This window comes from Helianthus annuus, chromosome 4 (genome assembly GCF_002127325.2).
Source record: "Helianthus annuus cultivar XRQ/B chromosome 4, HanXRQr2.0-SUNRISE, whole genome shotgun sequence".
NCBI classification, from domain to species: domain Eukaryota; kingdom Viridiplantae; phylum Streptophyta; class Magnoliopsida; order Asterales; family Asteraceae; genus Helianthus; species Helianthus annuus.
This window is the reverse complement of record NC_035436.2, coordinates 201,795,005-201,822,853: the sequence shown is the minus strand read 5'-3', so window position 1 is coordinate 201,822,853 and position 27,849 is coordinate 201,795,005. Positions and strand designations below refer to the sequence as shown.

The 27,849-nt window shown below is 34.8% G+C and overlaps 3 protein-coding genes and 2 long non-coding RNA genes across 6 annotated transcripts; 3 read left to right on the top strand and 2 right to left on the bottom strand.

The window, feature by feature from the left end:
* Window positions 1–587: 587 nt before the first annotated feature.
* On the bottom strand, window positions 588–4,713 carry LOC110937923 (dual specificity protein phosphatase 1). 2 transcript variants are annotated; one of them, XM_022180390.2, is made up of 6 exons: window positions 4,578–4,713; window positions 3,073–3,151; window positions 2,851–2,986; window positions 2,038–2,155; window positions 1,805–1,950; window positions 588–813 (listed from the first exon to the last, which is right to left on the bottom strand). In XM_022180390.2, the coding sequence occupies exons 2-6, from the start codon at window positions 3,142–3,144 to the stop codon at window positions 749–751; spliced, it is 537 nt and encodes a 178-aa protein (XP_022036082.1). In that variant the 5' UTR covers window positions 3,145–3,151; window positions 4,578–4,713; the 3' UTR covers window positions 588–748. The 2 variants fall into 2 exon arrangements, with proteins under 2 accessions (XP_022036082.1, XP_022036083.1); XM_022180391.2 differs by lacking the exon at window positions 588–813 and adding an exon at window positions 834–912.
* Window positions 4,714–8,300: 3,587 nt separating this feature from the next.
* Window positions 8,301–10,980, bottom strand: LOC110937924 (mRNA turnover protein 4 homolog). Its single transcript, XM_022180392.2, has 7 exons — window positions 10,843–10,980; window positions 10,656–10,711; window positions 10,245–10,502; window positions 9,665–9,814; window positions 9,178–9,268; window positions 9,007–9,065; window positions 8,301–8,701 (listed from the first exon to the last, which is right to left on the bottom strand). The coding sequence occupies exons 4-7, from the start codon at window positions 9,712–9,714 to the stop codon at window positions 8,623–8,625; spliced, it is 279 nt and encodes a 92-aa protein (XP_022036084.1). The 5' UTR covers window positions 9,715–9,814; window positions 10,245–10,502; window positions 10,656–10,711; window positions 10,843–10,980; the 3' UTR covers window positions 8,301–8,622.
* Window positions 10,981–11,124: 144 nt separating this feature from the next.
* Window positions 11,125–16,609, top strand: LOC118491218. Its single transcript, XR_004890850.1, has 2 exons — window positions 11,125–13,852; window positions 16,079–16,609. It is a non-coding gene; the product is annotated as an uncharacterized LOC118491218 (long non-coding RNA).
* Window positions 16,610–18,681: 2,072 nt separating this feature from the next.
* LOC110935274 lies at window positions 18,682–19,984 on the top strand. Its single transcript, XR_002589003.1, has 2 exons — window positions 18,682–19,160; window positions 19,545–19,984. It is a non-coding gene; the product is annotated as an uncharacterized LOC110935274 (long non-coding RNA).
* Window positions 19,985–22,002: 2,018 nt separating this feature from the next.
* On the top strand, window positions 22,003–27,242 carry LOC110937925 (phosphatidylinositol:ceramide inositolphosphotransferase 1). The gene is made up of 11 exons (XM_022180393.2): window positions 22,003–22,424; window positions 22,534–22,623; window positions 23,163–23,249; window positions 23,344–23,412; window positions 23,536–23,616; window positions 25,644–25,715; window positions 25,827–25,884; window positions 25,970–26,072; window positions 26,161–26,256; window positions 26,660–26,816; window positions 26,909–27,242. Exons 1-11 carry the CDS (start codon window positions 22,392–22,394, stop codon window positions 26,984–26,986), a joined length of 924 nt encoding a protein of 307 aa, XP_022036085.1. The 5' UTR covers window positions 22,003–22,391; the 3' UTR covers window positions 26,987–27,242.
* Window positions 27,243–27,849: the final 607 nt, after the last annotated feature.

The following is a 27,849-nucleotide window of genomic DNA, read 5'->3' as shown; positions in this document are numbered from 1 at the left end:
AACGTTGTCCGTTGAGTCCTTTGAGCGATGACCCCCTTTAGGAAGTGGTGACAATGGTCTCGACGATGGTTTACAATGGCCAATATCATCATGTATGGGAGAAGTACCTGTACCGGCGACCTGTGGTGGCAGGGTGGTGGTGGACCTTTTTGAGTGTTACATTGAACGCATTGCCATGGTGCTGTAACAGAAACTTCATTACAAGGTAAGTGTTCGTAAGATGTGATAATCGGATATTTGTGTTTCCCTTTGGTTTCTTCGTGCCTCCAAATGTTTACTTGTGAATCTTCGCAAGCGCTCATTATGTTCTTCGTGCCATCCGGACTATAATCAGCTGAAAGTTGGCTGTTATTGTTCTTGTAACCCGCCATTACAATAGTCAGTAGTAAGCATTGACTTTTGAGGTCAAGTTCATTTTATTGTGTTCACTGTTCAACTTAATGTTCATATGATTATCATTCCATAAATTTGTTTCATTTCTGGATTTTCTTTCTGTCTAAAGCTCAATTAGCTCATTAGTTTTTTTTTCTTCCAGAAACCAAAGAAATATCATGTCAATTTTACTTTGAAACTTATCCCAGTTGACCTAAAGAAAGTCAAATGTTGCATACCTTTGAGTACATAAATTGTTCATTCAACAACTGATATATCAATTAGTGCAAAAAGAAGAATCAGTACTTAGTAATGTTAAGCTAACTAAAAATTCCTTCCCATCAATTCTTCGAACTCATCGTCATCTTCAACCAGATCAACTGAAGCGGAGCCAAGATCCAAAGGCAAATTGCCACCAAGAATCTGTACGCGCTCCAATTCCTAAAAGAATGAGATGCGTTATCGACAAGGCATCCCCAAATATAGGGAATATTGTACATTACCCTCAAATTTTGAGGTTGGGGTACATAGATGGAGAACCTAATTGTAAGGGTGAAACAATAGTGGTTAATGGCGAACAGCGACAAATAGCGATAAGGTACCTATATGCTACATAGCGATAACCATTGGGTGTCAGCCCAATGGCCACCAGCCCGCATTCTAACCCGGAGGTGGCGGGTTCGAGTCTTGCTCGTTCCCAATGCCCCTACGGTAGCGGATTTACCCCCAGACTCAGGCTTGCTGGGTGGCGGTCTGCGAGGTGGGATCACCTCGGCGGTTGGGAGGACCGTGGAATATCCCCCCCCCCCCCCCCCCATAGCGAATAACGATAAATAGTGGGTGGTTATTTTATAAATAGCAATACACTAGAAAAAAAAATTAAAATTTTTTATATGTATATTATATCAAAATACCATGGTATATATGCTATTTTACATGTATATTTTATAGCTATATTTAATTGCTATTTGTATTTAAAAAAAATTAATTGTCGCTATTCTCGCTATCAACCGCTATAACCCTAATAGCGACACTACATTGCTTCGCTACGTAGCGCGCGATCGCTATAGCCGCTATTGACAACTATGGGGGTGAAAATAGAGGAATCTTTAGTTTTTCTCTTTAAATTTTGAGGATGGGTGTAGGTTTAAGGAACCTGATGTGAGTGCTCTAACACATTCCCTATCCTCATCCCCATCTTCAAATTATAAGGAAAACACGTTTCTCAATTTTCACTCCATCTCAATCCCCATCCTCATTTCCCATCCCTAAATTTTTTGATAAAGCGAAAGTAAATCCTCATATTTACGGAATCACTATAAGTTACTCATATTTAAAACAATTGAGGTTTAATGGAGATTCTTTATTATGAAGGTATCCTTTAAGAGGATCCTTAATCACGAGGCGTTTTTTATATAAAACTACAACATACCTGGAAGAGATTTCTCATAACTTTGCAGCTGCAATATGAAACCAGCGTTGGGCGCAACCACGCTTCGTTTACTTTTCACAAGGTTCAACGCTTTAGATGAGCGCATGCCATGTGTCTTCATCAAATAGGCCACAACAACAGTCGCACTAGATCAAATATATAATACGTTAAACTTAGTTTCAATTCAAATGCTCATTTCAAAAAAAAAAAAAAAATCCTAAAAATTAAATCACCTTCTAGATCTTCCTGCAAAGCAATGAACCAACACGCTACCCGTTCTTTTAGCTTCATTGATGAAACCAAAACAGTCATCAAAGTATTGTGCAATATTTACGTCTGCTCTGTCGTGTACTAAATCAAATAAAGTTACGCGGGTGAGAACTATAAAAAGTTTATTGAAACATATTACATATATGAATAGATTATAGTCACATGGAACGCGGTACGCTCCGGTACGCGGTACGAAAACGGGTACGCAATTCGGGTCTTTCTAAAAATCGGTACGTTGGGGGTAGGTTCATTTGGGAACGCTAATTCGGTACATGGTACGGTGTATCCTATGGCGTACCACCATAGTTTGGTACACGTATCATATATATATAAAAAAGTATAAAATAGATCTTTCATTAAACTGTCAAAAACATAATCAAAATTCAAAACAGAAACTTCATAAAAGAAAATTAATAATCAAAACATAAATTTCATAAAAAGCGGGAAAAAGTTAATGGGGGAAGAACTGTTCAGGACCAGGTTGTACCGGAATCTGACTTTTGGAATGCTGGAACGCCGGTACACTACAAACGGAAATGCGTTTCGTATTAATTAAAAACGTGTATTCACCGTTTGGAACACTATTATGGTACACAATCGGGAACGGTCCAAATTAGCGATCCGGTACGTGTACCGGAGGCGATTGGGACGACTCTGTACCCCGATTCGGTACGGTGAATCTGGTACGCGATACAAGGGTCTTTTAGCGTTTCCTGTGACTATGGAATAGAATATATAAGGATCGATATCATTGATCAATAAAAGAAGCATCTTACCATCAAGAGTTTTGTAAGTGAAATCATTTGGGTATGCAGGTGGAAATGAAGAGGCAACAGTTAAAATGTGAGTAATGTTTAAACTTTTCAAAAGGGTCTTGTTATTGGCAGCTTCAAGTGAACCCAAATAAAGACCCTACAATATTGGATTGGATAAAAATAATAAGTAACATGATGATGTTAATAAAGTTTTAAGAGATTGATTTTTCGGTTTTAGTTTACCTCTTCTATTTGAGATGGAATGTCATCTTTAATATCCTTTGTTGCCTTAACTGCTCTCAAAAGGTCATCCATTGCAAAACTGTAATTCAAATTCAAATTCAAACCTATTCCCTAAAGAGTCTAAGGGCTGTTTGGCAACTTCTGAATGGTTAAGTGCTGAATCAGTAAGAGGTTTGAACCATTAAGTGTTGAACCAGTAAGAGGTCCGAACCATTAAGAGCTAGTATAATGCTTAACCGTTCAGAGACAAATGTCTGACCAATTCAGATTAGAGGTCTTAACCATTCAGACTCAGTATAAAACTTAACCATTCAGAGGCAAGTGTCTGAACCATTCAGACATCTGCTCGCGAAACAAACAGTCTAAACCATTAAGTGCTAAATCAGTAAGAGATCTGAACCATTAAGAGCCTCATTAAGAGGTAAACAAACAGCCCCTAACAATTAGATATTGGGTTCATACGCCACCAAAATACCAAAATCAAGTTTACAATAGTGTTTATATGAACATCAACTTTGTTCCATTTTTAACATTTTTCTCGATTTTTTTAATATACAATTTGAAGTATCCGTTTTAGCTTGATCTCATGTTATTTCATTTGACTAAAAAAAGTCAACTGCTTTACATATATCAAACTATTTTCTTTTGCTGTTATATCTTAAAGCACTACTTCATATATCAATAGGGCTGCAAGTGAACCAAACGTTCAGCGAACAGTTCGTGAACCGTTCGACGGGAAGTTCGTTTGTGTTTGTGCGTTTGTTAAACAAACAAACACGAACAAGAAACTTTGTTCATTTAGTTAAACGAACGAACATGAACAGAGGCCACATTCGTTCATTTATGTTCGTGAACAGTCAGTAACGTGTTCGTTTGTGTTCGATAGTTCACTAGTGTTTTTAGTTTTTATATTTTGTTTATATACTTCAAAATTCCGACAAATAAAATACTAAATAAGTGTCGGTGTATTATATAATCTGTTCATGAATGCTTGTTTGTGTTCGTTCGTTTCCATTTGTGTTCATGAACATTAGTTTGTACCCATTTGTGTGCATCAACTTTCGTTTTCGTTCGTCGCCTAAATTAACAAACAAACACAAACGAACACGAACAAGTTCATTTTAAAATCCCGCTCGGTAAGTGTTCATAAAATGTCCGGGAACACAAAAATTTCTTAACAAACGAACACAAACAAGGTCTTGTTCGTGTTAGTTCGGTTCGTTTGCAGCCCTAAAATTATCAATATAATAAAGAACATATTTCTGTGCAAGAAAAAGAAAGTATCAAAATTGTTGTAACCGTTCAAACACGTCATCGGTTTGGTTTGAAGTCGTTTTTTTTTACGTATATCGGTCGGTAGGTATATTCTAGCTTCATGCTTTATCATAACAGTAATAGTTATTAACAGTAGTAAATAAAATTTAAACCCAAAAAAAAAAAAAAAAAAAAACTAATCTTGTTCACAAATCACAAACATGATAATTGCAAACTGCTGAAAGTCATACCTGTGAAATCAATCGAGATGAGTAAGAGAAGAAGGATTGTATTAGGGATTTAGGGTTTATAAGTCCTTCTGATGATTCTGTTTTTATGTTCTTCAATTCTATTTACTACAAATATCACGCGTTTTTTCAAAGAGCTTTTTATTATTATTATTATGATTCTCTTTTAATGTTCTTCAAATCTATTTACTACAAATATCACGCGTTAATTCAAAGAGTTTTTATTATTAGTAGTAGGGTATAGATCTGCGTTATTAGTAGTAGGGTATAGATATGCGTATCACACGCGTTGAATAAAGACAGTATCTTATGTAAGCCGTGTAAAACACGAGACTATACCCTACCGATTTAGATAATAATATAATAATTACAGATAAATAATAATAATAACAATGATAATTTTTCTCATCTGTCATTGAGGTTTGCATTTTTTTGCCATTTTCATTCAGCCCATTAACTTCGTCAAAAAAGTCAGTTAAATAAGGGGCATTTTTGTCTTTTTTACTTAAATAATTTATTTTTTTTAAATCCAAATACAACTCATCCTATTAATTTATATCGACGGTTAAATGTGAACTTAAAAAGCTATGCAAATATTTTCTACAATAATGACATTTAACTAGGCCTGGCAATAAAATCCCATTTGGATTTTTTGGGTTATTTTGTATCATTTTAAAAATGAGGATGGGTTAAGAAATAATTAAGGATGGGTCAGGATGGGTTATATGATATCTATTTAAAATAATTCGTAGGTCAGGATGGGTATTATGCTGGGTAAATGAGTAGTTCAAAAAAGAGCATCATAGGCAGATTCTTTATCCTATTCCAGTTTTCGTAGACGTTGGCTTCACAAAAAAAAAATCTAAAAAAATCTAAAAAAAAATAAATAGAAAAAATCTAAAAAATAATAAAAATTCTAATAAATAAAAAAAATAAAAAAATCTAAAAAATAAAAAAATCTAAAAAATAAAAAAAATCTAAAAAACAAAAAAAAAATAATAAAAATCCAAAAAATTCTAAAAAATAAAAAACATAATAAAAAATAAAAAAAACCATTTAGAATTTTTATTATTTTAGACTTTTTATTTTTTTATTATTTTTTGATTTTTTTAGACTTTTTTATTTTTTATTATTTTTTGATTTTCTATATTTTTTGGATTTTTTTATAATTTTTCGGATTTTTTAGAATTTTTTTGGATTTTTTTAGAATTTTTTGATTTTTAGAATTTTTTGATTTTTTATCATTCCCAAATCTATCTTAACAAAAATTCATTTTGACCTAAACCCATCCTAACCTAGTAACCCATCTCTTAATAAACTCATCCTAACCCATACTCATCCTAACACAGTACCTAAACCTACCCAACCCACCCATTTTGCCACCCCTACATTTAACTTAACAATTTTATCTAAATTATATAAAATATAATTTAAATGTTAAACAATATACCGTATTCGTTTTTTAGGTTTATAGATGTGACGGTATAAAATTCGTTGAATACAAAGTTATATTCGCAATAAAATATTTTTTTGTATCGGACCTACTCATATATGCCTCTACCTTTAAGCCTAAATATGTGAATGGTAATTTACCTTGTCTACATTTCAGTATATCTGCCATTAACTCGGATTTGTACTCCTTTACCCTAACCCCATATAAATTGCTTTTCTTTTGGTTCACTTTCAAACTCGACACCAATTGAAAGCATCTAAGCACTCTCATCAAATTCATTAAATTTTCTTGATTATATTCCCCCTTAAAGATTGCATCCTCCGCGTAAAATATGTGAGGAAAATACGACCATCATTGGGTTACTTGACACCCTTTATTACCCCCTTCTTTTATCGTTTTCGTCATCACTATGTGTAGCGCTTCTATTATCACCACGAACAAGAATGGTGATAAAGGATCGCCTTGCCCATTGTCCCGAAAATAGAAGACCTCGTACAAACTCATCACAACTCAATTTTGCTCTCAATTTTTTTCTCTGTCTCCCTTTGCAATTCATCTTCAATGGTGTGGTGGGGTGATGACTAAATGGTGGTGGTGATGGGGTGGTGACTGTGTGCTGGTGGCAATGGGGTTATGACTGAATGGGGGTGTTGAAGGTGTGGTGTTGGTGGGGTGGGCGGTGAATGAGCGGTGGTGGGGTATGTCGTGGTGGTGGTGAGGGTGTCATGGTGGTGGTGATGTGGCGGTGGGGGTGATTTGTGTGCATTTACAACTTGTACCAAGCTTTAATGTGTTGTACGTTAGCTAAAAGACAAAAGTGCTTCTCATCTTAACCAGAAAAAGAAACAATGTTAGTGACTTGATAAAAATGACAAAAACTGCCAAAAGCAAAAGACAATATGACACAAAAAAAAGTTATTTTTAATAAAACTGGCAAACAAACTTAAACCTCATGGACAATTTTGGCAATTTACTCTTGTTTTTTTTAATGTTTAACTTTTAAGTTCTCATTATATTTCTAAGTCACTATCATAACAAACTGAATTGATATCGATCGAATTTCACTGGTGTTCCCATGGCAACGCGTGATTCAATGCATCTACTAGAATTCCAAAAACAGAAAGGCATCATTAACTATTAGTTATTGGGATTTTAAACAAGTGGTCCAATCCAACCCTTTGGTAGTACTTATCCAAATAATTGAGTGTTCAATTAGACTTTAATACTTAGCCAAATATGCATACCTCGATTAATAGCCTTATAGGCAAGCTAAGTGCACAAATATGTCAAAATGGTGAATGCTTTATTTTTCAACACATAATTTATGTTATTTTTATTTTATAAACACCATACTAAGCGTGTTTCTATCAAACACGTAAAAATCATCACCGTACCATCATTTTAATATTCAATTACACATTTTGAATCATTTAACAAAAAACTTACCAAATTGATCAGTCCTTGATCAACTTACTTAATATAACTTGTGAACGTCCGTCTAATCCTAAATGCATGCGTAACATGTGAGTTTTGAACTTTCGATTAAATTGCTTAATTATTTAAAAAAAAATCAACATATGACATGTTTAGCACGTTTAACATATAAATTTAAACATAAATTGAGTTTTATTTATTCTTTTACCAATCATTTGATCAAAATTTATTCAAACACTTATTGAGTTTTATTTATTCTTTTACCAATCATTTGATCAAAAGTTATTCAAACACTTATTTTAGAACCTTTAAGACTATTCGGTATGGTGGCATGAACATCGGCGTGGAAGCCCCTCCACGCTGGGCACACCGGCCCGTAGGGTGATGTGGTGGTGTAGGCAGGGAGATTTCCATCGGCGTGGAGGGGATGTTGGTGGCTGACGTGGCGCAATGCTATTGGTTGTTTGGTTTGGTTTTGATTGGTTCTTGTTTAATATTTTTTTTAATAAAAGCATCACTTTCACGCTCTCCCATCCCGTGCTTCTTTACCACGTCCTCTTGCTGACGTGGCTGTCACTTTACGTGTATATATCATTCTGAAAAGGTATTTCAGTGTAACGACAATCACATCAAGGTTTTTTTTCTTTTTGTCTTTCTTTTTTGATTTTTCTTCTTTTTTACTCTCAACGTTCAAGTTTGTTATTTACATCAACTAGTGTTATCAATATCGCGCAGGCGTTCATGTTTCCGGAAAAGTGTTGAAGCAAAAGTGTTGAAGCCTTGGCCAATCACGTACCATTGGGAACAACTAAATAACTAAACATAAACAACACAGTTGCTTGAATCTGGTAATCAACAACATTAAAAATCAATAGCAGCAACACGATATATTCACAATCTAGCCCGATTTTATCAACTGGAATATATAAACAACAAACTCTACAAACGGATAACGGACGGCGTCCAGCAAGCAGACGCACTCCACTTACATGCGGTACCGGTCAATCAAACTCAAACTTATCAATATACACAAACTGCCCTAACTTCAACTATGTCTTGATTAGATAAAGACACATTAGTCGAATTAACCGAGTCACTAAGATTGATAATGTGGCTGTTGGTAGAGATTTAAAAGGGCATGTAAACAAATATAATGCAGTCCTAGCATATAACTACCACCGTTTCTGTAGCAATATTACCAGTCTTAGCATAGTCGTAATCTTCATACTCGTTAAATATTCTGCCAAACATGTAGAAGCCATAACAAATTAAATTAAAATAAATAATAGAAAAATGAACAAAGCACTATTGTGAAATAGATGTGTGTTTGCATCATGATTCATGACACATGAATTAACATATAGGTCCAGCTCGAGGTGACAAGAGTTGCGGGTCAGAACGTCAGGTCACACATGTCATCTTTTAATGCAGGTCGGTTGACCCACAAAAACAACTTATAATACCAATATTAATGTGCCAACTGTAAGAGGTGGTAATTCAAGTTCAATAACAGAAGCACTTCTAACATGGGTTTGTAGTATTAACCTTTGGGCTTCTTCTACAGGCATGTTGGTTAAACAAAGACCAGAATCCCCTCTAAGAAGTTGTATGCAAACAATGGTCAAATATATAAGACCAGCTAACATTAAATGAAAAATAGCGTACAAAAAGATGAAGAATCACAAACAAAGGTATGTATTAACATGTTCTGCTTACCTTAGAAACCTTGTGAAGCCCTGGCCTCATCTCATCGGATTCAGATCGACCTAAAGTAACTTGCATAACTTTGTTTAATCCTAGGAAAAATCTGAAATATCAAAGATAACCAAAAAAACATATATATTATACCTCGATATCATATACCACACAGCCCAAAACACGACACGGAAATAGCTAGGTTGTGGGTTGTTACTTCTACGTTCTAACCCGTTTAATAAACATGTCGTGTTCAGGTTGACCGTTTAACGCGTAAACTTAAACGATTTTAAAATAGAGTTAATAAAAGTTGCTTTATATGGTTAACCCCTTTAACCGGTTTACAAACCGTAAAAGCTTTGAGTAATAAGTGATCAGACGGACCGTATACGGGTTGATGTCTTCGACACAAGCTCATCAATTCAACCCACAAAGGCACAAACCCACCGTCACCCCTACTACTAATAATATCATTCAGTAAATTAATAAAATTAAACATTTTAAGCACCTGCTGGTGGATTTAAGTTGTTCTCTGAACTGCTTAAACTTCAAATTCATGGTTTAGACATTTCCAAATGTTGGGCTCGAAAACCTATCCTCACCACCTCCACAGCCCAAAAACCTTTTACCATGGGCCATCCCAATGTCGGCATTCCCGCTACCGAAAACCAAACAACAACAACCAAACCCAATAAGTCCCACAAATAAAAAAGCCGTTACCGAAAGCCAAACAAATTATAAATTTGTAGCCTATATTCATATATATTTTCTTTTGAGTTATCCAGACCTAATTTGGTCGGTGAGGTTCAGTAAGCTCATTTGTCCCACACGTGACATCAATGTAATCTATAACGTATTATAAATAATTATGTTATCGGGTTCGAGTTAGTACCGGGTACTCGATTTTCAGTCTGACCATGTTGATCAGCTTTAACTGAGTTGACTCGGTTGACCCGAGTTAACTTTTGTTGACCATGTTGAATCCGGCTTTGACCCGATGTTTGACTCGCGTTCACCATCTCTAATTTTTAAACTTGTGTTTAGGTTTCTATAATTGGAATATATTTCAAATGTGGGATGGTTCTTACCGATGATAGGCTGAAAACACGTCGGAGTCGATCTAAACCACCGTCATCAACTAAATCCATCATAACTTTTACCGTCGCCTCCATTCGTCTCAAACCTGTTACCGTCATAGGTATTACCAGTAACTACCATCGCTGCCACCGATACAACCACTATCATCGTCGTCGGCATTTATCCAATGAATGTTCAAGTAAACATATTGTTATGTGATTCTTGTTTCAAATGGATTTTCATCTAGTAAAATCCACTCTAAGCTGCCACTACAAATGAATTATTTAGAACCAAACAAATAAATTAGTCAAATGTAAATCACAAATCTATATCTAAAATTATTAGTACTTGATAATTGTAAACATCCAGGCGTAGTTGCTCACTTGCAAAACCCAAACAAATTTCAACAAAATCAAACATACCTATTCTTGAATTCCGACCAAATTCGAGCAGCGTTGTCCATATTTCAGGCACCATGCTAATTTAGAACAAATTTAAGCAAAATAAAAACAACGCACAAGTGCAAAAAAAGGTAAAGTTGAAAAATAAAGCATTTTTCATATAACAGATCAAAGGTTATGCAAATCCCCAAAAGAGAAAAAGGCTAACCGGAATTTGCGAGAACTTGATCGGAACCCTACTCAGCCATAATGGTTGCATAAATCGAAATCCGACCGAAGGTCGGTGACCGGTGACCGCTGTGAGGAAACCGGCCCTTCTTTTTTTCCTCCTAGTCTCTCTTAATCTCAATAAATTTGTAGCTTTGTTAAAAATAATAGTGTTCATCCAACAAACATGTCAAGTTGGGCTTATTGTTCAACATCACTGAATTTGTTGATTGGGCTTGTTACATTTGGAGAGTTGGGCTTGGTTGTTACTGAACTGGTATTATCCGGGCTTATAGCTATTGGACTTTGTTTGTTATAACTGATTGTGTTGCATTCTTGAGTTCAGTTTAATTGTTCAGGGTTATATATGAAACATTCCAGGGGGTTCAATTGTCTATACGTATACCTATGGGCTGAAGTGTAAATTCAGAAGTTTCATCCTATAAATCTGTTCAGTGTGCAGCTAGGGTTCCAGAACCTTCATTTTTACGCATCAACACATATCTACTCTGTGTATAGTTCTGCCATTATCCCCCAATTCTCTTTCAATATACACCGATCATACACACAGTTCTCTCAATCCATTAAAGATGTGCATTTCATTCAAGTTCTGATCTGATGGAGATCCGTTGTGGGACTTGTACAGCTGTTGGTCCGGTTGTGTTTCCAACACAGTAGAAGGATTGAAGATCTGTTGAAGATCTCATTAATTTATTCAGTTTGTGTTGTTGAAGATCTTGTGAATCTTCATATTCTTAGTTTTTCCTGTATCCTTTTGTTAACCAGCCGAGTATGGTCTGGTTATTGTTGATCCTGTGTTGGATCTTGTTATTTCACATTTCTTTCTATGATCAACAGATATTTTATCTGTTGATCCTGTATTTCGTATTTGTTGTATTAGATCTTACATAAGTAAGATCTAGGGTTTGGGGGGTGTTTTTTGGTTTGGGTTGAATAATAAAGTTTTACGTCATGTTTTTGTCGCTATCTTTTGTATCTACTGTGTTTGTGTTGTTATATTTGCTACAATCGATCAGTATACCAGTGTTTTTGACATGGTATCAGAGCCTTCATGCTCCTGTTGATGATCGATTGTATGTCTTCCGCTGTATTGTTGAGTGTCGGTTGTCTGATTGTTTGGCTTTGTTGTTGTTTCCAGGGTTTCTGTTCTTGGAATTGGTTGTTGACAGCAGATCTGTGTACTTCAGGTTAAAGAGAATTGAAACCCTATCTCAGGGCTTCAAGTGTTGTCTAAGTGTGCTCGGAAATTTTTGGTTAGTGACAGATCTGCTTAGATCTATGATTTCTTGGTGATATACAGTTTGGTTCTGAATAGAACCCTAAGTTAGGGTTTCTAACTTCTGGTCTTTTCTCCAATTTATCATTTGTGTTAGTCTCTGCAACCCTCGGAGGTTCAGGGCAAACTAACCAGAAAAGTTATGGTGATTCTTTTCTGTCTGCATCAGATCTTGTTGTTCTTGAAAATCACATATCTGATATTATTTGGTGTTGCTTGCAACCGCTGTAAGATCGTTCCTCTCCTTTATTTTTGTTTTTATTTTTTGTTTCTGCATCTAACTATTGTTGTGTCTAGGCATTCTGTTTACCGGACTAGTCGGGCCGGCTCTTGATCGAGTCTACTTGTTATCTGTTGCATTGTTTGGTTCTTGGTTGTGTTGATTTGTTTTGGTTCTGTGGTTGTTACTGTTTATTATTTGTTCTTGTTTGTTTTGTGTGGTTAGTTTAGAAGTGGCTTCTGAGTAAAGGCTTGTCCAGGCACCATAGAGTGATGAACCTGGAATCTGGTCCCTGACTCAGCTTCGCCCTAGGTTTTTTATCTTCTAATTGGCTCATATATTGTGTTATCTGTTGTTAACTTCTGTGGTCTATTGTCTTGTTGTTGTTTGTTCTTTTGTGTCTTATTTTTTTTTGTTCTTTGGTTTTGGCTGATTCATTGTTTGATACTGTGTGTCTATGTAGATTGAGGTAACAAGATTGTTTAAAATCTGTCACTTGGTGACTATTAAAATTGTTGAATAGCTTTCTTAAATCTGATAGAAGGTTTATATAAGATGTTTGGTCTTCGTTTTTTGTAAGTTGTGCATATATTGTGGCATGTTCTTAGATCCAGTTTTTTATTGATTCAGGTTTATATGAGATCCTTGTTGTTTATGTTATCTGTTTGGCTCTCATCTTTGTTTGTCCTAAAGGGTTAGGTTTTGTAAATCATGACAGTTTGGGTATATCTTGGTTTTGTTATGTCTCTTGAATCTTGTATGATAATTGAATGGTCATGTTTTTTTATTCATGACTTACTGTGGTTTTCATTGCATGATCTTGTTGTTTCATTCATGATTGGATGTTTGGTTGCTATGTAATGTGTTATGTTTGTGTGTTTTGATGTGTTCTATGATGCGCTTCTTTAGAGCTTGCGTGTTGTACTTGATGGTTTGCCTAGGTTTGAAATTCATCGTTGTGATGTGTCTTGTTTTCGGTTATAGATTTTTTTTAGGTCTTGTTCATTTGAGTCTTATTGTTAATTTGATTAGTTTGTTTATAATCATGGTGTTCATGCCCATTGTCTAGTATTAGATTTTTGTCATGTTCATGCGATGGTTTGTTTTTTTATATGTGAAAGAGTTCTCTCAGACATGTTCTTTGTAATTGACTCGTTACATTGGTAAACCATCTTTCCTTAGAGCTATACTTCTTTAGTTAGTTGTTAGTATACTGACATGATTGAAATAAAAATTTGTTTCTTTTTGCCATCTATGAGCTTTAACAACATTTGTTTCTTTCGTAGTTGTCCGCTAAAATAGTCTTTTTTATTAAACTTCTTAGATCTCCTGTTCTTTGTTTGTTTAAGTGGTAAAGTGAAATTGGTTTTATGGTCATAATTGTAATTACTGAATGCGGTTTTGGAAAATTTGTGGTTTTGTAGATGAAATTGGATTACAATCTGTTCTTTTATCCAGAGATGGTGTTTCATTAATAAAGAAATAGTTAAAAAGGTAATTTTGTGAATCATACATATGATTCATTTAAGCATTTATAAATTTTGTCACGGTTTACAAGAAGATTAGGATATATTTTGTTAATGGTTGAACATGAAATTGCTAAGGTTGTTATTAGTGCTTAATTGTTCACTGTTTAGTCTTTGTTAGAAGTGTTATTGGTATTGTTGAAAAAAGGGTTGTAAATTGGATAATTAAGGTATGCAATTTCATTTATTTGATAAATGTGGATATTTTATCGTTCTTGATTTGTTCTAGACAGATGACAATGCTTTATTTTTATTGTGAATAGTTTTTTCTTCAGTTTATATGAGTTTATGTCGTTCTTTGTATAAAGTGTTTTTTTTTTGGAATCTTTTTATAAGCTTGTATGTCTGTTTTGTTTTCCTTTAACTCAGATCATTGGTGTTGATTACATTGAAATTATTTGAGTTTATAGGTATTTGATTTGCATGGCAAAATGGAACCATGTTGTTTTTAGTAGGTTTCAAGAAAATATAAGTGTTCTTTGATGATAATTTGTTATGTGATGGCAACTTTTTTTTTTTGGTGAAAAAGGTTTTTTTTTACTTATTTGCTTCACATATATATTGTCTTCTGTATAACAGGGTTTCAAACACATCAAAAGTTTTCAATAAAAACTTTGTTTGGATTTGAAATTTAGCATGTTCTGTTTTTCACTGTTTGCTAGGTCCTCATGCCTATTCGTCCGTATAAATGTAGGATCTTGTGTTCTTTAGTCGAATGTTTTTTTGACTATAAGTTTGGTTTTCGTTGAACTGTGTGGTTTGCAAACTGAACTGGTTTTTTGTTCAAGATATTGACAGCTGTATTCTGGTTGAAACTGTGTATACCTTCAGAAGTATTTAGGTTGTCATTATGTTCTCTTACACGTAGAATTGTGTGATTGTCAATTCTATCAGATTTCTTTGTCTTGGATCATATTCAACTTTGTTTTTTTTGGTCTGATGAGGTGTTTTCTGAGCGTTGTTCGTATGTCTCGTTGTCTTTTGATGTATGATTAGTCAAACTGTGTGGTTTGAGTGTTCTCTAATCAGTTGTGTCGCCAAGGTTGTCCTTGATGTCTATAGTCTTGTTTGTATGGTTAGCTGAACTGTGTGGTTCGTGTTTAACCGATGTGTTTTTGTCAAGACTATTTTGTATATGTGTGACAGCCTAGTATATTGTCTCGTGTGAGATATGTTGTTCTGGTTACAAATTGTGTAATTTAGTGGTTAATCAGGATTTGTTGGCTGCATCTTATTGTCTTGTGTATGTCTCTTTATTCTTAGCCTTGTGTGTGGTCATTAAATCATGTGATTTTGTGTTTTTGTTGAGGCTAGAATTGTTGTCTGTTATAGGAGTGTATACTTCTCATATATCAGTGTTGTATGAATCTTGTGATTCATGCCTGTTGTGATGTTAGCCGTATATGTTTTTTGTTCTCTTGTGTAAGAGATGTGTTTCTGGTTGTGTATTTTCCCAGGATCTGTGAAGGCTATTATTGTTGTCTGGTGTTCTTAGTCATAACAGTGTATCTGTTTTGTTGACTCTCTGTTATAGAGGGTTCTTTTATTGTTGGTATTTGTGGTTTCCTTCAAAGGATCTCTTGTCTCGTATTGTATTTTGTCAGAGTTCTTATATGCCTGAGTTGAAATTTGGTTATAGAAATTCTGTTTTTGGTTTGTTTCTCCATGATGTTGTGTATATTGGTTTGTACTGTTTGGAAAATATTTGGTGCTATTTGCAATTTACCTGTTAAAGCTTGTAAAAGGGTCTTATCAGTTTGTACAAGTCACGGAAAAATGCCACTGAAGATCAGTTGGCAGACGTGTTTGCAAAAGGTTTGAATTGTGTTCAACATGAACTATTGTGTTTAAGTCAAGTCTATGTGACATGTTTGCTGTTTGAATCAAGGGGGGATGTTAAAAATAATAGTGTTCATCCAACAAACATGTCAAGTTGGGCTTATTGTTCAACATCACTAAATTTGTTGATTGGGCTTGTTACATTTGGAGAGTTGGGCTTGGTTGTTACTGAACTGGTATTATCCGGGCTTATAGCTATTGGACTTTGTTTGTTATAACTGATTGTGTTGCATTCTTGAGTTCAGTTTAATTGTTCAGGGTTATATATGAAACATTCCAGGGGGTTCAATTGTCTATACGTATACCTATGGGCTGAAGTGTAAATTCAGAAGTTTCATCCTATAAATCTGTTCAGTGTGCAGCTAGGGTTCCAGAACCTTCATTTTTACGCATCAACACATATCTACTCTGTGTATAGTTCTGCCATTATCCCCCAATTCTCTTTCAATATACACCGATCATACACACAGTTCTCTCAATCCATTAAAGATGTGCATTTCATTCAAGTTCTGATCTGATGGAGATCCGTTGTGGGACTTGTACAGCTGTTGGTCCGGTTGTGTTTCCAACACAGTAGAAGGATTGAAGATCTGTTGAAGATCTCATTAATTTATTCAGTTTGTGTTGTTGAAGATCTTGTGAATCTTCATATTCTTAGTTTTTCCTGTATCCTTTTGTTAACCAGCCGAGTATGGTCTGGTTATTGTTGATCCTGTGTTGGATCTTGTTATTTCACATTTCTTTCTATGATCAACAGATATTTTATCTGTTGATCCTGTATTTCGTATTTGTTGTATTAGATCTTACATAAGTAAGATCTAGGGTTTGGGGGGTGTTTTTTGGTTTGGGTGAAATAATAAAGTTTTACGTCATGTTTTTGTCGCTATCTTTTGTATCTACTGTGTTTGTGTTGTTATATTTGCTACAATCGATCAGTATACCAGTGTTTTTGACAAGCTTAACCAAGCTTCGATTTCCAGAACAGTTATCTTTCTCTCCTGCTAGTCTCTCTTAATCTGAATCAAGAAGCAGATGAGATGAGATGAGGTGTTGAATGGCGAGCACGTGTGCTCACACCGGAAAAAAAAAAAAGAAACGCCTATGGTGATACCCTAACCGTCGTCACCATCGGTTTCTGCCTTAAACGGCAACCGAAACCCTAGCCAACACTTGAGTGCGACTGTTGACCACCACTGCGGTGACCGCAAACCCCGGTACCACCGTCGTTTTCCGCAAGTTGCTCCGGTTCACTCTGATTTTATGGTTTTTCTCCCTGCAATGTTAAAATGAGATGCGATGAAGATGATGAAGATTTATTGATAATGTACGGTGGCAAGGAAAAGGAGGTGACACGTGTTTTGATGATGCTGTTAAATTCTTTCTTTACCCTTTATCACTGTTCATTCGCTTTTCTTTTTATCATATATAGATTAGCTTTATAAATTTCTTTATAAAATATCATTTTAACCCTTTTCAAGTTTTACATGCTAACTTTTATGTATGTAGGTTAAATACAATACATTTGATGCGTATTTTTATGTATGTTTTCGATTTGTCAATATGTTTTCATACTTATTTTTATGCAAGTTTTTGTTGGTTTACGTTTTGTTATATATAATACGTTTTCACTAGGAGGTATGAATTCGAGTTACTGTATGTTTCAACGCCGCCACACGGGGTATCTTTCTTTAACATGAAAACAACTATTTTCTTGTGTGCCTTTTTAAGTGCATTTTAGTGTAGATCCAAGTTGGTTTACGTTTTAACATAAATTTTTCTCTGCAATGAGTTAGGTCAAATATAATAAATTTTCGTGCTTGTTATATGCATGTTTTAAATTGATCTATGTTTTAGCATAAGTTTTGTTCGGAAACGAGTCGGGTCAGAAATTTGAGGGTACCAATTTGAGAAACTTTAAATTTGACACCGCCGCAACACACGACGGGTCAAAATACTAATTAGGTTAGCAAATTCTCATATTTGATTATTTGGTTCATATTAAGTTAAAATCACCAATTTTTCACCATTGAACACATGTTCACTATGATTATTACACAACCCGATTAAATGATGATCAAAGTCGTGTATATATAATGATCAAAGTCATGTATATATAACGATCAACCTTAAATGATGATCAAAGTCATGTACATATAACAATTAGCCTTAAATGATGATCAAAGTTGTGTACATATAACGATCAAAGTCATGTATATATAGCGATCAGCCTCAAAAACACATTTTTGGGTAAAGCCCTCTTCATGTCATGTATAGAAACCAACTTCCACTTTCAAGTTTAATGTTTTCGAGGAATTGTGTCCTTCCTTCTCATTCATGTTGCATCTCTGTCTTTCACCACCATATATTTCTCCTTGATAACTTTACACATCATCTTATCCAACACTTTAATTCTTTTGTTTAATTACTTTTACGACTATACACCGCAACATGCGAAACAACTTACTCTTTTCATATCTGCCTAACCACATTAAAGTCATTGACGTAACATATTTAACAAAGTAAAAAATGTGTCACGTCACGTGTGAACACCATATCTTAATATTATTATTGTAACGCTTCGTTAGTTAAAAACACGTCACGCTACATATGGACACCACACTTTAATATTATTGTAACGCGTGTAAGAAAGTGACGAGTAATTATCTAGTTAATACCTTAAAGAGTTAAGGCTATAAATTTTAAATTAAAGAAAGGATAAATTACACTTTTCGTCCTTTATGTTTGTATCGAATTGCAACGGATAGCCTTTAACTTTAATAATTACAGTCACAATCCTTTATTTGTAAAACTCATTACACCTTTCGTCCTTTAACACTAACCAGGTTAAAAATTTCAGTTAAGTTATTTACTTAAGGACAGTTTAGTCTTTTTACTTATAAATTTATGAATAAAAGAAAATAACATATAAAATCTTATAAAAACAAATATAAATCCTTACTTTTCTTCTCCCCGTATCTCTCTAACACAAAGACACACTTTGATCTTTCTCTCTAAACAAACTAACAGCCACCGCCACCCACCAACAACCATCAGATCTGAAGCCAGTCACCAACAACCCACCACCAGATCTGAAGCTAGTCCCCATTTTCAACCACCATTGCCGTCATCACCTCCTGCCACCACCACTAGCCGCCACCACCTCCTGCCACCACCACTAGCGGCCGCCATCGTCACCTCCTGCCACCACCACCAAGCACCCCACACTCCCTCTCTGCATCCGACGCTCACGCTACCAACATTGCCGTACACCCCTAGCCGCCGCATCTGGAAAACGGTTGGTTGTTTCCCCAAACGAAACTGGTGGCAAACGTGTGGGGTGTGGACAACGGTTCAGATGTGGGTGAGAGAGGTGCGGTGGTGGTGATTTGAGCGTGGATTCACCACCGCAGTTAATACAGAGATCAGAGGAACTTCAGGTTAGAACAAAAAAAATCTATAGAGCAAAAGACGTAACGGAAACCAACATTGGTCAGATTTCTAATTTCGGCTAGAAAAAACAATCAATATTTGATTTTAATTTTTTAAGTTTAAGGTCATCTTCCAAGCTAACCCGTTTTTAGGTGCCATCTTAGGGGAAAAAGTCAGCATGGTCAAACCGAATGAAACATCAGCGACCATGACGATATTTTGACCATGTAATCTTTACCCTATCAGTTTTCTCAAAATGTTGATTTTTTTTCTAGCATAAAAAAGTTGGTTACCTAATATAAAATCAGGCACATGTCTAAAAAGACACTTTAGACTTTTACTAAATTTAGTTGCATCCTGTAAAATTTTTTGATCTTCTTAATTGAACTCAGGTTACATGGACCCAGAATACGTTGTGACTTGTGACCCAAGAACTAACAGAAAAAAGTGACATCTACCGTTACGGGTTGTACTACTAGATGATGTGAAAGGGAGAACAAGTAAAGGTGGGCGCCGGAGGTTGGGGTGATGGTGGTAGTTGGCCTTGCCGCCGTGGCTCCGCCACCAAGGGTGGCAGCCGGCCATTTTCTAGAGAGAGGAACATGAGAGAGAAGAGAAAGAAAGGGGATAAGGTTTTTGGTTTTTTGGGTGTGAAGATGAAAGGAAAAAAGAATACATATTTTAAATATAATAGGTGAAATTACTAACCTACCCTCATGTGCAAGTCACATGCCAAATTTAACTGAAAATTTTAACCTTGTTAGGGCTAAAGGACCTAGGGTGTAATGGGTTTTACAAATAAAGGACTGTGTCTGTCATTATTGAAATTAAAGGGTATCCATTGCAATCTGATACAAACATAAAGGACGAAAAGTGTAATTTACCCTTAAAGAAATGATAGGACAGACATGCCAAAAAGCAACGGCATGATGCCATGTGCCTTTCCATGCTTCCACTATTTATAATAAATCCTCCATTTTATACAATTGTTAATTACATACAGTTGACTGTCCACGTGGTACTACATGATTGAATGCCAACTTTGATTTTTTTATTTTTTTTCCTGAAGTTTGACGAAAAGAGGGGCCCGTGATCGTCAAATCGTTGACATTCGATGCTTCGCCCCAAATTAAAATAGTTACATGTATAACTTCTATTGTTTTTCCATGTTTTTTGTTCTGACCTTTCATGTTTAAGTTATTTTCCTTCAGATCCTAATCACTTGTACCTTCGTAAATTCCCGTTAATAAATGGTTCATTTGGATAAAAGGGTATTTTGGTTATTTTTGAAAAATTAGACCGAAAAACTAAAGGTAGTTTAGTCTTAAACCCTAAACATGTTACAAAAATGAAACATCAAACCCTCTAAATTGGATCGTGAACACCCCTATAACTCACTAACACTGCGACCCCCACCACCCTGGTGTCATTACCACCATTGCCGCCACCAGTGTTGCAATCTCCACTCTTAGGGCAACTGAACGTTCATAGAACAGTTCGTGAACAATTTGACGGGACATCCGTTTGTGTTGTAATGATTTCCAAAAATTTCAATCTTTCGATGTATCTCCAACCAATGACCCGACATCATGGTAAAAATGGTAAAAATATAATATGTTAAATAATAAAAAATAGATTGTGATAGAAAATCAAAGTTAATACACAATTGAACGAAATAATGTTTAAAAAATTACCTTAACAAAAATTATAACTTTCACGTCAATGTTCATATTTTTTAAACACGTATCTTGACGATTATATATGTTAACAAATTACATTATATTTTGTTCGATGATTATTCAACTGTGTAACGCATATGCTTTTTAAAGTATAACTTTTTTTATTATTAATTATCTAACATTACGTCTATCAACCCGTGTAATACATGAGATTATAACCTAGCGTTAAAGTTAAAAATATAATTTATTGTGATTGGCAATATATATTTTTTTTTGTAATTATACACATATGGTATACCATTTTACCTAAGGACTCGTGGGTTGTAAAACAACCAAAAACCATAACAAGATTGAAAAACGACATTTTTACAAGAAAAAAAATTAAGAAGTTGTTGCATTTATATTAGACCTCGGCTAACACAACATGGCTTAACAATAAACTAAATGAGATTATGTTTGACATTATCGTGTTTGGGTCATAAACTTGTAGACTCATTAATAACACAAGTATAAACATGTCTAAACGGGTTTAATCTGCCTAACCCGTTTAAGTAAGGGACTTCGCCCTAGAAACACCTTAGTGTTGGATAAGGATTTGCCTTTCCAAGTGGTGTGGTGAGGGTTCAATCCCCGTGGTAGACATATAGGTGTAATTTAGGAGTATAGTAGAGAGTGTATGAGTCACCGTTCTAAAAAACAATCGTGTTATGAGTAAACATATTGACGTGACACGTTCAAGACCCATTTATAAAAAAAGATGTAGTTTTACATATAGCGAAATGAGTAAAAAGACAAAATGGTCACTGAGTTCAGATCACTTTTACCACTTCAGTCCAACAATGAAACTTTTTGTATTAGGGTCCTCAGGTTTCATTTTGTTGGCATTTTCATCTAATTGGCAAAGTGGGTTAGAAATTTATGTCCTTTTGTGTTTTCCTCGTTTAAATAGAAGGTATAATCGTCATTTATGCCTAAACTCTATCAGGAACTCCATCATTTAAATGAGGAAAACGATAAAAAGAGCAGAAATTCTAACCTAATTAGACAGAAGTGACAACAAAAATGAAATCTAATGGATCTAAATATATAGTCTTTTGTCTTCAAGGACATTTAACTAAAACCCTCTTTTATTCAAAGTAATTGTTGTAAGTTTGAAAATCTAGAAGGTTGAAGCACAATAATACCAGAAAACTAAAACCCCCTTTTAGTCTCCCAACGGTCTCTCCGTGTTCAACTCGCGTTTCGTTTCATCGAAATCATACAGAACTTTCCTCACCACCAGCAGCCACTCTTGAAATCCAACTTCTCTATTCTCATCCTTCTTCTTACATTCCAAATTATTTTTATATCATTTTTTATTATTATTATTATTCCATCTCGATAGCCTCCAATTTCCTTTCAATTTCACCCCAAATCGCTCGAATTAAGAATCAAAACCGTTCCATATATTAATAATATTCAGTTTCGGAGTTCATAAACTGCTTTCTGTTGATAATTTTCAAGAGCGATGGTGACGATTGTGATGTGATATGGCATTGGTTGTTGTTACACACTTAAACGATGTCGCTTTACATTCGTCGTGAATCTTCAAAGGTATTTTTTCTAATTTATACTCTAATTAACTTTTAAGTTATAATTAATTTATTAATTAATTAATTAATTATCAGTTTTTAATTAATATTTGTGTTATGTTATTGAATAGCTTTGGAAAAGAATTTGTGCGGAAACTACAACAGAAGTTAATCTTCTTCTGGAAAATTGGAAGTATATTCTTGGCGGTTTAATTTGTCAGGTTTTTTTCTTTTTCTTCATCTCGTTTTAAACTTTTTTTTATATTCATTGTACGGATCTTTTAAGTTTTTTTTTTTTTTTTTTTTTTTGATAACTAGATGTTTGAATATAAAGTTGTTGTTTGTATTCATTTAATATTACAGTATTTTACAAAAGTAACTAGGGGTGTACAAACCGGTTCCGGTTTTTAACTGAACCGGTTATTTTTGTGTTGGAAAAATACCGGTTAAAAAAGCGGTTTTTCACGATGGGAACCCAAACCGGTATAACCGGTTCGGTTCGGTTTATAACCGGTTTGTGCCAAAATAACTGGTTTTTTAAAGCTGGTTTCGGTTTTTAAACCAGTTTCGAAGATCAAGATCCCTAACCAGTATACTAACCGGCGGTTCGGTTCGGGTTGGAACCGGTTAAAAAAACGGTTAAAAAATAACCCGTTTTTTTTTTTTTCCGGTTTCGGTCTTAAAACCGTTTTTTTACACCTCTATGTAAGTAACATGATGTTTATCATACTTCTCATTTTGGTATATTTTTGTTTTTCAGTATATTCATGGTCTCGCAGCTAGAGGAGTTCATTATTTTCATCGTCCCGGACCAATTCTTCAGGATACTGGTTTCTTTCTACTTCCTGTAAGTATCAACTTCTTAGACCATGTGTACTGGTTTGTATATATAAATAATAAAATTGGTAATAATTATATGTATAAATCTATTTTTTTTTTAGGAACTTGGACAGGAAAGAGCATATGTCAGTGAGACAGTATTCACATTTGTCTTTCTATCCTTCTTCTTGGTAATCAATGATAATACTTTGTATTTAATATGTTACAAGTTTATAATTTGTTAAAGTAACTTATGTGTACATTTTGTCATGAACCATTGTTTAGTACTGTTTTTAACTTTTCTTTTGGTACAGTGGACCTTCCATCCTTTCATATTGAAGAGCAAAAAGATCTACACGGTTCTCGTATGGTGCAGGGTCCTTGCGTTTTTGGTTGTAAGTGGCATTTTGTACCTGCGTATTTATGCCGTTTCACAATGAGTTCTTATGTTTTTTGTGCTTTTGAGTAAAGTGAGATAACGGTGTACTAATTTTAACGACATATTGACAAGAAAACATGTCTGTTAAACTGTTATGAACGGTATTTATTTCATATACATAGTTTGTATGTAGAAAAACACGAGAATAAACATTTGACCAAAATACCCTTGACTTCATTTTTATAAATTATCGAGTTAATTGCTCGGATGGTCCTTGTGGTTTCATGTTTTTTCACGTTTAGTCCCCATATTTTGAAAATAGCATGTATGCTCCCTATGGTTTGTCATTTTGTTACTCGGATAGTCCCCCAACATTTACTCTGGGGACTATCCGAGTAACAAAATGACAAACCATAGGCAGCATACCTGCTATTTTCAAACTAACTGACATCTACTCAGGGACTATCCGAGTAACAAAATGACAAACCATAGGGAGCATACCTGCTATTTTCAAAAGGTGGGGACTAAACGTGAAAAAAGTTGAAACCACAGGGACCATCCGAGCAATTAACTCTAAATTATCAATGGATTGTTATACATATTTCATTTACAAGGAAAATTGATCACGAAAACACACGTGGCAACATATGCGTGAAGTGGCACAAAAGCGGTAGTACTTTTGCATTAATGTCTACTCTGCGCAAAAGTACTACCACTTTTTTTGTGGGACTAAAATGCCATTTTCGTCCCTGATGTTTGGCAAGTTTTGCGACGTTTATCCGAAGGTTTATTTCTTCGCATTTGGATCCAAAAGGTTTGAAATCTTGCCATTTTCATCTGGCAAGTTAGCTCCATCCATTTTTCTTCGTTTAGTCAGGGGTATTTTCGTCTTTTTTGTTAACATAAAGGGCGATTCGGTCTTTTGAATACTTGTACATTATGCTAAATGCTTGTGCATAAAGTGAAAAAGACCGAATTGTCTTTTAAGTAAACAAAAAGGACGGAGATACCCTTGACTCAACGGAGAACAATGGATGGAGTTAACGAGCCGGATGAAATGGCAAGAATTCAAAACGTTTGGATCCATATTCGAAAAAACAAACCTTTGGACGAAATTCGCAAAACTAGCCAAACGTCAGGGATGAAAATGGCATTTTACTCTGTGTGGAAATGGCTAAGTTATACGCAAAAATCGTCCACGTGTCTGGCATTGATTGGGTTTCCTTTTACTAAAATATTTTGTAGCGGTTAAAATTCATAAATTTCAACATGGTTGTTCTTGTAATTTTCTTGAATTATATGTACCATACGTGTATCTTCTATGTAGGGCTGCAAACAAACTGAACGAACACGAACGAGACCTTGTTCGTGTTCGTTTGTTAAAGAATATATGTGTTCACGAACGGTTCATGAACACTTATCGAACGAGATTTTATGTTCGTGTTCGTTTGTTAAGGAAATAAACTTGTTCGTGTTCGTTTGTTAAGGAAATAAACTTGTTCGTGTTCGTTTGTGTTTGTTTGTTAATGTTAGACAACGAACGAAAACAAACGTTGATGAATACAAATGGAAACAAACAAACACAAACACGCGTTCATGAATAGATCATATAAGACACTAACACTTATTAAATATTTTATTTGTCGGGATCTTGTAATATTTAAATAATATATAAAAACAAAACACTAATGAACTATCGAACACAAACGAACACGTTACCGAACGTTCACGAACATAAATGAACGAACGCGACCGTTGTTCATGTTTGTTCATTTAACTAAACGAACGAAATTTCTTGTTCGTGTTCGTTTGTTTATAAACGAACGAACACAAACGAACTTCCCGCCGCACGGTTCACGAACTGTTCGCCGAACGTTTGGTTCGTTTACAGCCCTACTTCTATGTGTATTTTTGTAGACTCAAGTATGTATGTACGCGTACATGTACATGTTCTGTAGACACAAACATAGACTAGACATAGTAATGGTATAATGTATTGATCCCATATACGATTAATAATTTTTTTTTTGTCATGTCGTGCAGGCTTGTCAGATTCTTCGTATAATTACATTCTATTCAACTGTATTACCTGGTCCAAATTACCATTGTCGCGAGGTATATTATTCTCTATTTATTTATTTATTTATTTATTTATTTGTTGTTCTCTGTAAGCATCAAGTTATTCGTACAATCAAATCAAGCTTGAAATTTTGTTCATGATTGTAGGGTTCACGGCTTGCAACACTACCCCGTCCGGACAATATTTTTGAAACTCTATTAATCAGTAAGTCCCATAATTCGTTTTCAAAATTGTCTTTGCGTTTGATCCGGCACGTTTCAGTTTCTAATGTTGATATCTGAACTTGCAGTTCCTCGAGGCGTTCTTTATGGTTGTGGGGATTTGATATTCTCGTCTCACATGATCTTTTCTCTTGTATTTGTGCGTACGTATCAAAAATACGGTACTAACAGGTAATTTTGTCAACTTAACATAACTTTTATCAACATTTTAACTAAGCGGTTCTAAATTTATAAACTCCGTTTGATTGTTTTTTTACAGATTTATAAAGCAGTGTGCTTGGTTGGTGGTTGTGGTACAGAGTTTATTAATTATTGCATCTCGTAAACATTACACGGTTGATGTTGTTGTTGCCTGGTAAGATAATATAACGAGTTAATTGCTCGGATGGTCCCTGTGGTTTTACGTTTTTGCACGTTTAGTCCCCATCTTTTGAAAATAGCAGGTATGCTCCCTATGGTTTGTCATTTTGTTACTTGGATAGTCCCTGGGTAGATATCAGTTAGTTTAGAAATAGCAGGTATGCTCCATATGGTTTGTCATTTTGTTACTCGGATAGTCCCCAGAGTAAATGTCAGGGGAGTATCCGAGTAACAAAATGACAAACCATAGGGAGCATACCTGCTATTTTCAAAAGGTGAGGACTAAACGTGAAAAAATGTTAAACCACAGGGACCATCCGGGCAATTAACTCTATAACAACACATGTGTTAACTTGTTACGCAAGTCAACAAACTCATTCTTGTTATGTTTATTACAGGTACACAGTTAATTTGGTTGTGTTCTTTGTTGATAACAAGTTACCGGAGATGCCTGATCGCAGTATAGGTGCACTTTCGTTACCTGTGAGCAATGGCCGAATGAAAGAAGAAGGCGCTAAACTTCTGAATGGCAACTCTGGGGATGGTACAGATCGGGTAATTATTACGACTTTGGGTTGAATTTATAGAATAATGATAATGATAAAATTAATAAATTAATAATTGAGTATTATGATATGGTGATACAGAGGTCGAGAAGTCAAGCCAACGGGAAGGTGAATGAAGATGGTGACAACCTACACGTTGAAGTACGGGATGGTGCATAGCTATTGGAAGCACGATTTATGTTCGTCTGAAATTTAAAGACCGCTAGACCCTGGTTATCTTTTAAGTAAAATATTGAATTGGGTAGTTGTTATTTTGATTTTGATCTAGTTTTAGATTTTAGAGTACCACCTAGTTGTATTATCAAGTTGGTGTTTTTTTTATTTTATTTTTTTTATTATTAGCAGTTTTTAAATTGTTAATTATATATTTTGCTACTTATTTTAAGTAATATCAAGTGTATATGGTTCTACTCTCTTTGTGAATCTACTATTTTAGTTTTGAGTAAATTACTTTTTGAGTCCTTGTGTTTTAGTGGTTTTAACCAGTTGAGTCCAAAATCAAAAAGTTTAAAGCCCTGAGTCCCTAACCGCTCATTTTATAAACGTTTTGAGTCCCTGTGTTCAGTGGCGGATCTAGGATTCCGATCAAGGGGTAACGTGTTATAAATAAGCCGTAACGAAATCGAAAAAACGTCAAATTTTTCCAAAATTTACACTAATTTTTCCAAATTTTTTCCGACCAAGGGGTAGCGGGGGTTACCCCTACCAAAGAGGTAGGTCCGCCCCTGCCTGTGTTTTAGTGCTTTTAACCACTTGAGTCCAAAATAAAAAGTACAAGTGTTATAAATTGGGTGGAGGGTTCAAATGAGAAGAAAAATTTTGTAAGAATAAAAAGAATAAGTTTTAAACCAATAGAAATGCTCTATTTTATTTCATTTAATATGTGTATTTAATGTTATTAATAAGAGCATATAGGTAAATTTCTAATTGTAATTAATTAGCTAACTAATTAAACTTGTAACTCACTTTTAAATATACTCTTTCAAGATAAAATAATTTAGGTTGAAGGACAATTTTCGACA